The sequence below is a fragment of the Anabrus simplex genome, chromosome 2 (genome assembly GCF_040414725.1).
Source record: "Anabrus simplex isolate iqAnaSimp1 chromosome 2, ASM4041472v1, whole genome shotgun sequence".
Classification (NCBI taxonomy): Eukaryota; Metazoa; Arthropoda; class Insecta; order Orthoptera; family Tettigoniidae; genus Anabrus; species Anabrus simplex.
In genome coordinates, this window is record NC_090266.1 from 1,133,265,378 (window position 1) to 1,133,277,927 (window position 12,550).

The 12,550-nt window shown below is 41.9% G+C and overlaps 1 protein-coding gene across 1 annotated transcript in view; it reads left to right on the forward strand.

The window, feature by feature from the left end:
* Apoltp (Apolipoprotein lipid transfer particle) overlaps positions 1-12,550 on the forward strand; it is a 668,275-nt gene that overhangs the window by 412,622 nt on the left and 243,103 nt on the right. The window contains exon 45 of the mRNA XM_067142082.2: positions 10,572-10,680. Coding sequence (XP_066998183.2) covers positions 10,572-10,680 — 109 coding nt within the window. The remainder of the gene's footprint in view (positions 1-10,571; positions 10,681-12,550) is intronic.

The window sequence follows — 12,550 nt, forward strand, 5'->3', positions numbered from 1 at the left end:
AGTTCGGGTCTCGAGAAAGGAAACCTACAAAAATTAATTGCCATTTTGCTCCCGGAATATGCGAAAAAAGATACAATAAACCCAAAACTCAAAACACTACCCTAGGAAGATTCTTATGTACAGTATAAAACTCCCCGATGAAATGATTTCTCCTTCTGCTGATCGGTTCTGTTTGTATATCCATAAGCTGAACACTGCGGTATGTTAATACCCCGTAGAATGTTTCTTCATTCACATTTCAGATAAACACATACATATTTAAATTGAATCTTGTAATCCACAAGTATACTACAAGGCAACGAACCTAAATTCGTAAAATACACTACTGTTTACTTTGCAATAACACAGCACAGAACACTCGTGGAACTACAATCAAGAGGGCTGGCGTCACTGAACTAAGCATAAACAAAGCAAGCACGCTCCTCGTGGTCTCTTGGACCATGCGCTGGCTGCCATCTTACTACGCCAGTCATCTTCTATTCGGCTTACTGCTACCCAAGCTACCAGCCATCCAGGTATAGAGATCAGTGGTACACACGTTATGTGAACCGCATAGACGGATTCTGATGGTTCGGCCAGCTTCCGCTTCGAACGCTAGCGTTGTGCCACGTCCTGGGAGCTATCTGGTGGTGAATGAACGTACCATTTCCACTTCTATTATAACGTCTAAATTTTAAAGAGTCATTGTTTAAGAAGTAAGAAGCTTTTATCGTGGACAGTCGAGATTCCTTCTGAGAACGCAGAGCACAGTTCTCTGCCAAACGTAAAGAATTTCACCTTATTTTCTTCACACGGCCTAAGCCCAAAAGCCTATACAGTATCATGTCTATACGTAAGGCTATTAATTTCTAAGGAGAAAAGAGATAGCAGGGAGGAGTGGGAAATGGTAGGTACTACAGGAGTACCTGCCTGTTTGGACGTTAGATGCGTTACCAGACAAGGTTAGTGTTGGAAAGGTGGTGTTGAGGCATGGTATTAAGGGTCAGGGATAACTACATAGGTGTAAAAACAAAGACCCTACATGTAAAACCTGAAAAATTTTGATAGTACATGCAAGGACATGGTTTCTGGATAGGTCCAAGTTATAATGCTAGTTGAGAAAAGGTATCATGCAAAAGTCATGAGCCATATTCTCGCCAGTCCAGTTATCAGGGGATGAGTCCATCTGGGAACTGTCGTGACTAGCGCGGGCCTTGCCGGCTACGGAGCCTTGCGCCAATAGCCACTAGGGCCTGTCGCACTGCTCCGCCCCTTTGGGGTCCCTCATACCCAGTCTCCGATCCCAGAGAATGAGGGCAAGCCCGCCAAGATGGAGGCCTCCTGTATGGAGGTGGGACATGATACCGGGTCTCCTTCCTCTCTGCCCGCACCATGACCCAATAAACAGGGCAATGGCGATGACAGGCCGGGTGGCCTCCTGCGCAATTGGCGCATACCGGTGCCTCCTTGAGTGCGCGCAGTGCAGACTGTATAGTGGTGATCACCCCCAGAACAGTTGCACCTCAGTAAGAGTCCTCCTGTCAATGGCTCCACCTCAAGCAGCTGAAACACTGCAAGAGCTGCTGAGGGGGATGTTTTGATCTCACCTGACTGCCACTACCCACTGAGATCCTCTCCTGGTCTGCTCCTCGGTGGACTGCTGTCTTGGGAGCATTCCTGACGGGCCAGAGTCTTCTTCTTCCTGGCCCGGGGGCGGCTTCTGCATCCTGGCGGTGGCAGTCCCTTCTCGGCAGGGTAAGAGGCCTCGTCCTGGTTGCCCTCCTCCCTGCCTTCTGACCCTAGTGTAGCAGGTGGCCCCGCTGCAGAGCTGGCTTCCCCCCTCCCCCTGGCTGGCAGCAGCGTCAGTCAGTACCAACACCTGATTGCGTTCCCTCTCCTGTGGGGCACACATCAATGTCTGCTCACAGACTCACGGACAGGCTGGGCCTGTGTAGCTGCTTCCAAACGCCAGGGGGCGTCTTCCTCTACAGCCGTGCTACCGTCCACCATCTGGAGCGCCTTTCTGAAATACGCCCTGGTAGTAGGCCCTTCCTGGTTGGCTTTGGTCTGAGTCCGCCTTGCAGAAGTGGCCCTCATGAGAGTGGTCTGTGTCCACTTTTCAGAGCTTAGCCGCTCGGCCTGGATCGCACAGTCGCGGTGCCAGGGGGTGGCATGCCCCACCTCTATGGTGGTGTCGCTGGTCTCCAGCATGGGCAGGAGGACTAAGTCAGCATCAACCGCCTTATTCCTTAGCCATCTGTCCTTCTTGGCCATCTGGGTGGCAGCTGATCTGGTCTCCGTCCCGAGGGCACCGGCGTTCACCCGTGGTGCGCCATCCCTCCCTGGTAGTCGGACGACCTCGAATTGGACGGAAAGCTCCTTCACCATGCTATCCAGGTGTCCCTCGCTGTGGTGCCGGACTATCAGGCCTCCTGGGAGAAAGCTCTCAATATACTGGGAGGGGATACATTTGGTACCCTGGTAGAGGGGCTGCGCATTTTATACAGGACTGTGTCCCTTTCTAGCAATGCGTCACATCCCTTCCTGTAGTATATGAGAAGAGCCTGGTTCCCCGGGGTCGGTCTGTTCTCCCATCTCAAAGCCATTAGGGGGCTCACACCCGTCCCTGTAGGTGTCCCACTCCATCACATCCGCTGTTGACATCCTGGTCCTCCTGAAATAAATCTCCTGAAAGAAAATCTGAGCACTGAGAAGTGCTTCAGAATATGCTGATAGTGTGTACTGAAAAGCAGTGCTCTAAGGAGTGAATGAATTTGAATAATAATAATAATAATAATAATAATAATAATAATAATAATAATAATAATAATAATAATAATAATAATAATAATAAAAACCAAACCCCATGGCGCAGCAGCCCGGAAGGGCTATGGCCTACCAAGTGACCGCTGCTCATCCCGTTATTCTTAGCTTACTAGACCAGGGCCACTATCTCACCGTCAGATAGCTCCTCGATTTAATCGTGTATGCTGAGTGGATCTCGAACCAGCCCTACACCACGACCAGCAGTAGTGATAATAATAATTTAGTGTGGCTATTGCTAGCCTGGTACAGCCCTTGTAAGGCATACCCTCCGACGAGTGTGAGTGGCATCTGCTGTATATGGGGAACTACTTGTTCTTATGGTGGAGGATAGTGTTGTGTATGAGTTGTGAAGATATTGGGGATTGCTCAAGCACCCACTGGCCGAAGCTAGGGAAATAACCAATTACGATTAAAATCCCCAACCCGGCTCTCTGAAGCGAAGGCCACTGCACCAACCATTCAGCCAAAGAGCCAAAACAGTCAGATGATACAATATTATAAGTAAAATGATTCATTTACATATTTGTTTTACAAGAACCACATTCCACTTATGATGCTTTCATAAAAATTGTTTTCTTTTTATTTCTATCTATTTCCTGTCCTGGAGTCATAAACTTAACTACCACAATCCAATATTCGTCAACTATGCTGCATTAATGCATATAATAATAATAATAATAATAATAATAATAATAATAATAATAATAATAATAATAATAATAATAATAATAATAATAATAATTTGTTGTATGGGTTACTAGTCACATCTTTGTTCATGAATCATGGACAAAGGCTGAGTTACCTGGTAAGTGGTCCTGGGAGTCCGGATACCAGTTGTTATAGAACAGAAGCGGGTATCTTGGACATATTCTGAGTTATGGTCCTCCTTGTACTCCGACAGCTAGGATTATACAATCCACCGGGGGTCCCTAACCCGTTAGAGGAGAGATTCTCACTGGGACTATGTGTAAGTAGGGTGGCATCCTTCTTTACATAATGTACTGATCTCAGAAGCAAGCCTCAAACCTATGGGAGTAACAGAGTCCTACTTCCATTTGATGGGCAAGGGACTCTTTGGAAATTATGTGGCGAACAAAATAGAATTTTCCAGGGAGCTATCAATATTAATGGGTCTTATGGAAGAAATAAAGTAGAACCTGCTAAGTCAACAAAGAGGATGCGTGTGGATGAGTTGGGAATTATGATATTTGTGTAAGGGGATATAACGAGCAAGAGATAGGAGATTATAAATTGCTTTTAACACATGTTAAAAAGGGGAGGGCAGAGTGTGAGGTAGGAAAGTTCATCAGAAATACTATTGCACGCAACATAGTAGTATAGCAAATTATTTGGGTGGATTTAAGATGAAAATTCACCATGTGAGGGTGCATATGAGGAGTAATTAGACAAGTTTTATGAAGCATTAAGTGACATCGTAGTCAAAGTCAACAGAAGGATGCAATAGTGTTAATGGGTGATTTCAGTCCAAGATTTGGATATATAACTGAAGGATAAGAGGAGGTGAATAGTAAATATGGGGAAAATATGGAAGCTAACAGGAAAGAGAAGCATTTACTGGACTTCTGTGCTAGTATGGGATTAGCAGTTATGAATACATTCTTCAAGCAGAAGGCTATTCATCGCTACATGTGAGAGGGTAGGTGCACCAGGTCTGTAATAGATTATATCATAACCGACTTTGAATTCAGGAAATCTATTAGGAATGTGTGGGTATTCCGGAAATATTTTTATGATGCAGATATGATCTGTAATGGACTAAGTATCTCTAGTCCTAGGGCAGAGAAAGTGAAATCTGTCTGCAGACGAACAAGAGTAGACAACCTCCAGGATGAGGATATTAGACAGAAGTTTTGAAAAATACTTGCTCCATGTTCAGGCTTCAATTGTCTCCAGCATTCGTCTATTCGCTCCTTCGTGGGTTTCATTGATTTTTGGAAAAGTTTCTATCTATAAATTAGGATTCTGTACAACAAACTTCACTTCACTTACAAATTAGAAAGAGAAAAGGAAGAAGAGGAAGAAGAAAAGTAGTAGTAGAAGTAGTTTTCTTCTTCCTCTTCTTCTTTGTTGTTGTTTGCTTAACACTAAACATTTGAAACAGGACTGCAGTCTACCATCTTTTTTTTTTCAAAACGTTATCTGTAAAGAGATAACTAATTAGGAATTTGTTATGTTACCATGGAATCCAGCTCCTTGGCTGAATGGTCATCCTACTGGCCTTCGGTTCAGAGGGCCTCAGGTTCGATTCCTGGTACTGGGTGTTTGTGTTTGTGTTAGTGCGAAAGTACTCCTCTTCATACACACACAACACATCACAATACCTACCATCACAGAAGCACTTAGTAATGGATACATCGTTTCACATAGGGCAACCAGCTGTAAAACATGTCTAAGTCTACATGTGTGACACAGTTTGCACCCGTGACTCCACCAGGATGTAGTGTAGAGAAACAAGAATAGGGGAAGAAGTGTTTTGTCTCATCTGTTGCCACTCATTTCTGCTAGACGGCATTACTGCAGCAATTACACAAAATTTACCCTGTTTTTGATGGCCCCAAGAGCTAGTTGTAAATTTTTAAAAATCAGAACTATTCATACTGTAGCATGAGTGGTTTTTATTTTAATTTTACTGATTTTCCCTACTTCATCACACTTGTGGTATAGGTTATAAAAATTACAGAAAAGGCAAAGATTTGTCAAGCTATGAGTGTCATGTAAAGAAAGGAATAGAATTAAGTAATTTAATAGATATATATTTACCAGATATTGTAATAGGAGTTGAATCATGGCTGAGAAATGATATAATGGATGCAGAAATTTTCTCACGGCACTGGAGTGTGTATCGTAGAGATAGGATAGGAAAGGTGGGAGGGGGAGTTTTCATTCTGGTGAAAGAAGAATTTGTAAGCTACGAAAAAGTTAAAGATGAGGCACATGAAATTCTAGGTGTAAGGCTGATTTCTAAAGATAATAGGCAACTTGATATATTTGGAGTGTACAGATCGGGAAAGGGTAGCACTGATGCGGATTCGGAATTATTTGATAGGATAGTCAGCTATGTGGGAAACGACATGGAAAGAAATGTGATTGTAGCGGGAGATCTGAATTTGCCAGATGTAAATTGGGAAGGAAATGCGAACGACAGGATGCATGACAAACAAATGGCAAATAAGTTAATATGGGAAGGACAGCTGATTCAGAAAGTGATGGAACCAACCAGAGGGAAAAATATCCTGGATGTGGTGCTGATAAAACCAGATGAGCTCTATAGGGAAACTGAAGTAATAGATGGTATTAGTGATCATGAAGCTGTTTTTGTGGTAGTTAAAAATAAATGCGATAGAAAGGAAGGTCTTAAAAGTAGGATTGTTAGGCAGTACCATATGGCTGATAAAGCAGGTATGAGGCAGTTTCTAAAAAGTAAATATGATCGGTGGAAAACGGTAAATAAAAATGTAAACAGACTCTGGGATGGGTTTAAAGAAATTGTTGAGGAATGCGAAAACATGTTTGTACCTTTAAGGGTGGTAAGGAATGGTAAAGACCCACCTTATTATAATAGAGAAATAAAGAGACTAAGAAGGAGGTGCAGACTGGAAAGAAATAGAGTTAGAAATGGCTGTGGAAGTAAGGAGAAATTGAAGGAACTTACTAGAAAATTGAATCTAGCAAAGAAGGCAGCTAAGGATAACATGATGGCAAGCATAATTGGCAGTCATACAAATTTTAGTGAAAAATGGAAGGGTATGTATAGGTATTTTAAGGCAGAAACAGGTTCCAAGAAGGACATTCCAGGAATAATTAATGAACAAGGGGAGTGTGTATGTGAGGATCTTCAAAAGGCGGAAGTATTCAGTCAGCAGTATCTAAAGATTGTTGGTTACAAGGATAATGTCGAGATAGAGGAAGAGACTAAGGCCAAAGAAGTAATAAAATTTACATATGATAACAATGACATTTACAATAAGATACAAAAGTTGAAAACTAGAAAAGCGGCTGAAATTGATCAGATTTCTGGGGATATACTAAAGACAATGAGTTGGAATATAGTACCATATCTGAAGTACTTATTTGATTATTGTTTGGTCGAAGGAGCTATACCAGATGAATGGAGAGTTGCTATAGTAGCCCCTGTGTATAAAGGAAAGGGTGATAGACATAAAGCTGAAAATTACAGGCCAGTAAGTTTGACATGCATTGTAGGTAAGCTTTGGGAAGGCATTCTTTCTGATTATATTAGACATGTTTGTGAAATTAATAACTGGTTCGATAGAAGGCAATTCGGTTTTAGGAAAGGTTATTCCACTGAAGCTCAACTTGTAGGATTCCAGCAAGATATAGCAGATATCTTGGATTCTGGAGGTCAAATGGACTGTATCGCAATTGACATGTCTAAAGCATTTGATAGGGTGGATCATGGGAGACTACTGGCAAAAATGAGTGCAATTGGACTAGACAAAAGAGTGACTGAATGGGTTGCTATATTTCTAGAAAATAGATCTCAGAGAGTTAGAGTAGGTGAAGCTTTGTCTGACCCTGTAATAGTTGAGAGGGGAGTTCCTCAGGGCAGTGTTATCGGACCTTTATGTTTTCTTATATATATAAATGATATGAGTAAAGGAGTGGAATCAGAGGTAAGGCTTTTTGCGGATGATGTTATTCTCTATAGAGTGATAAATAAGTTACAAGATTGTGAGCAACTGCAACGTGACCTCGAAAATGTTGTGAGATGGACAGCAGACAATGGTATGTTGATAAACGGGGTTAAGAGTAGCGTTACAAAAATGTTGCAATGTTTGGGTTGGGAAGAATTGAGAGAAAGAAGAAGAGCTGCTCGACTAAGTGGTATGTTCCGAGCTGTCAGCGGAGAGATGGCGTGGAATGACATTAGTAGACGAATAGGTTTGAATGGCATTTATAAAAGTAGGAAAGATCACAATATGAAGATAAAGTTGGAATTCAAGAGGACAAACTGGGGCAAATATTCATTTATAGGAAGGGGAGTTAGGGATTGGAATAACTTACCAAGGGAGATGTTCAATAAATTTCCAATTTCTTTGAAATCATTTCGGAAAGGGCTAGGAAAGCAACAGATAGGGAATCTGCCACCTGGGCGACTGCCCTAAATGCAGATCAGTATTGATTGATTGATTGCCTGTGGGATGTAGTGTTTGCTGTACCGAACATACATGAGTGTCATGACGGGACCTTAGTAAACTAATTTATCGTATAACTTATACTTAATGTGTGCATTTCTTTGCATTGATAAAGACAAAATCAGATAAAGGTTTAAAGAAAAGTAGGAAGGAGGGTTTTTTTGGGTTGAGGGCAAGTCAATGAGAGTCCCGGGGCATAAACTATGCCCTTTTACTCAGTTGTTTCCGAGAATACCTGATAAGCTGAAAAACTTTTTTACTACACTGGCAGGAGAAAATTGATATGGCTAGGAGGCAATATTTTGCCTTGTGTCAGACAATGAACCCCCTATTCACTAATTTTTGTTTTAATGGTTAATGCCAAAGTGTTAGAAGGGGATGATGGGAAGTGCTCACTTCTTAAGAAACAAATTTATAATTTTAAAAGACAGTTGGTTTTAATTTGGAGAAGGCTGAAAGATTTGTTCTTTTCCAATTTAAAGCAGGTTATAAGTTAGCAAAGGGTCTCAACGTTTGAATTGTGTGTTCAGCTTCTTGGTCCTTATGACTGGTTTTAAGAGTAGGATGACAGGGTCGTTTGAGTGGCTAAGAAGAATTCTAGGTTTGGTCATCCTTCTCTTTTGTTTATCTGAGATCTCATAAGCAGAATACGAAGTTTGTGTCATATCTTTTTATTAGATTTCAGTATTAGGGCTCTAGACATCATTCCCAAAGTTTGTTTTGGTAATCTTCTAATTTAGAAAGAGGTGTTTTGGGAATATAGCTCCAGGTCTCACAACAATACAGCAGGATAGGCCTGTCATAATGCTGGGCAAATATTTCTCTTATTACTAGTAGAGATATATTTATTTTCTAGCAGAGGTCTTGGGGCTGGTACCCGTGATGTAGCTCGTTGTTAGGCCTGTTCTGTATTGTATCTCCAGGACAAACTCTGGTCAGTGTTAAGCCAAGATAATTTATTTTATTGATTGAGGACAATGTAACATTGTTAATGGTGAGATGACCAATTTTAGTCTGACGCTTTGTGTTTGTGTAGGTTTTATTTTCACCTTGTTCCGGATGCACCACTCCCAGAATGACGTGATCAATTGTTGCAGCAAGGAGACACCGTGAGCATTGTCGAAGGGCAATGTCATATGCGTACTGCTGGATTGGAAGATCATTCAATGATTGCAGCAGCAAAAGAGAAGTTGAGGTCTACTTCTCTTGCAGTAGGGAGAGTCCTGTTGTTCTGATTTCTCAGGTACTCCCGTACCATCTTCTGCTCCATAATAGAGTGGAAGGTGTTGCAGCACCTCGAAGAGGTTGGGTGTTTGCCCACACAGTACATAAATTTAGCTGGTGCCTCCAGAGTGAGGGGGCAGGGAACAGCTGAATTGTTTTCTCCACATTTGACACAGCGTAGAGGCATCTCGCAGTAATTAGCAGTATACCCCCACCTCGGATACCGGAGAAATTGATTTGGCCCCTCACGGTCCCTGAATGACTCTCTGGATACCCGAGACCAGCACAGATATTGCGGGGAGTATATGGTCTCGGAGACCTCATCGTTGGGGAGTGCGACACTCGTGACGCTTAGAGGTATCAGTTTCTTGGTGATAGCATCACGCCTAGTGTCTAATGAATGTCCTTGAGCTGATACTTAAGGGACATGAGTTCCTCCCTGACCCATTTCATGCCTATGGTGGAAACAATATTTTGAATAATAACCTTCAGGAGCCTTTGACTCCGAAGCTGGTGAGTGTAAAGTCCCTGACTGTTTTCCTCAAAATATTGCTGAAATCTTGTAATACATAAAAATATGAAATCTCTGAATCATTGTTGTTTGTCGTACAGAAAAAACAGGGGAAGAAATAAATCATAAATTTTATTTTTTACTACTTTTGTTATTTTAAATTTTTCAGTAGGTGTTTTATTGATAGAGATTGTGAATCCAGGCCACCTATCCATCTTGCAATGCAAAATAATTCATACCCTAGAAGCCATAAATTAAACTAAACACACTTATGACCACTTCTTATGTACAATACTAGATACATGTTCTTGGTGCAAATTATACACCTAAGACTGGAGCTATTGGAAGGATGAGAGAACAGAGTCTCCCCCACTGCATGCATGCCAAATTCTCATGCAGAACATTTTCAAGAAAATCAGCCTATAACTCAGTAGTTGATGTATGTGTGAAAATGGATGGATGGATGGATTAATGAGTTAAAGAGAGAGTAATTAACACAAGTCCATGTTGTACTGTATATACCTCATATGTATACAGTATATTGTTTTCTCTTTCTGGTGATTTTGTCTCCAAAGTTTTTTTCTCTTCCAGGTTAGGGAACACAAACTGTATATTGGATTTGCATATTCTTCTGGCCTTCCGGAATATGTTTTTGTATTTTATAATTAATAAATTGTATATGAAATAGGACTAAATTAATTCATCAAAAGCTAGCTAACAAAAGTGTATTCTAATGAAAGCTCATTCCATTATTCCATGCATATTTCATGATTATAGTTCCGTAACTGGTAAGAGTAACACTATTTAGGAATGTATGTGTTTAATTCTTACATTTACTTTTCATGTCTTTCAAGGATTTCAAGAGGGCAGAAATTTTTAAGCTGCACAATGAAACATTCTTCAACTTGACAGGAGAATTAAATGTTAAAACAACTATGACTGGACAAGAAATGCTGGTGACAGGTAATGATTTTTTAGTGCTTCTTTTTTTGTTTATTTTTCTCGAGTAACGAGTAGTAGATAACACTTATATGTATTATGTTTGTTGTTGGTAGAATTTTTCAGAAAGAAATTACCATTTATTTTTATATTGTGCAGTATATATGAAGATATGATAGAAATGGAATTGTTAAGGCCACGGCTGCTTCCTCCCTACTCCTAGGCCTTTCCTATCCCATCGTCACCATAAAACCTGTGTCGGTGCGACGTGAAGCAAATTTAAAAAAAAGAAGAAATGAGTGGAATGAGAGAACATTTGATAACATATGCTAGAAGTACACTCGCCTTGCACTGTTAGTAACTCCCCCCTACCCTGCCCCCATCTGCCTTTCTATCTCTTTTGAAAACATACACTGGTGGAAAAAAAATATCCAAACACCAAGAAGGGGTTGTGCTAGATTAACAAATGTTGGTAGGCATGTTTGTACGTCTGAAAGATTACGTTGAATCAAATTTCCCGCAAATCACATTAGCGTGGCACTAGTAGCGGCACCATGACGTTGCACATCAGGTTGGCTTTAAATATGGGATGTACTGTGCGAGAGGATTATTTACCTGCGAGATTGGATGGAGTGACTGTGGGCGAGTCAAAAATGCCTTTACGATGACGAAGAGGCCAGTATCAACAGCTCACTGCTGTTGAAAGAGGCCGTATAATAGGGCTACATGTAGGTGGATTTTCCTTCCGCGCTGTTGTAAAATGATTTGGCAGGAATGTCTCCACTGTGCATGCATGCTGGCAACAGTAGTCACGAGAAGGTACGCTCGCATGAAGACCGGGCTCCGGACGTCCCCGTGGCACCACTGAGTGGAAGAACCGCCATATTCAGTGTATGAATGTGGCACAGCGGACTGCGTCTGCAGGAGCAATTTGAGCGACAGTTGGTACCACAGTGATGCAGCGAACTGTTCGAAATCGGTTACTTGAAGGACAGCTCCAAGCCAGACGCCCTGTGGTGTGCACTCCGCTTGCCCCAAACCACCGCCGTCTGCGAATTCATTAGTGTCAAGTGAGAGCTCATTGGAGGATGAGTGGAAGGCTGTTGTGTTTTCTGATGAAAGCCGTTTCTGCCTTGGTGCCAGTGATGACCGTGTGTTGGTTAGGAGGAGGCCAGGTGAGCACCTGCATTCTACCTTTCTGTGGCAACGACACACTGGACCTACACCGCGACACACTGGACCTACACCGGAAGTTCTGGTCTTGCGAGTAATTTCCTATGACAGCAGGAGCACTCTCGTGGTTATCCCAATCACCCTGACTGCAGATGTGTACGTCCATTTGGTGATTTGACCTGTTGTGCTGCCATTCATGAACAGCATTCCTGGGGGTGTTCTCCAACAGGATAATACACGCTCCAATGCCACTGTTGAAACTCAACATGCTCTACAGAATGTCAACATGTTGCCTTGGCCTGCTTGATCCCCCGATCTATCACCGCTCGAGTACGTATGTGATATCATTGGACGACAACTCCAACGTATTCCACAACTGGCATTAAACATCCCTGTATTGACAGACCAAGTGCAACAGGCATGGAACTCCATTTCACAAGCCAACATCCGGCACCTGTATGACACAATGCTTACACGTTTCCATGCCTGCATTCAATAGTCAGGTGATTACGCCAGTTATTAATGGACCAGCATGGCACATTTGTAATGGCTTTTCTCGTGTATATATTAACCTGTAGTCTTGTACCTTTAACCCTTTGGGGTCCAATTGATTTTCCACCTGCATCCTGCACAGGTCCAATTTGACATTAGGCATATATGGGAAGGAAGTACTCACATAAGCATAAAGCTGAATTTTTACATTAATAATACGAACTGCAAA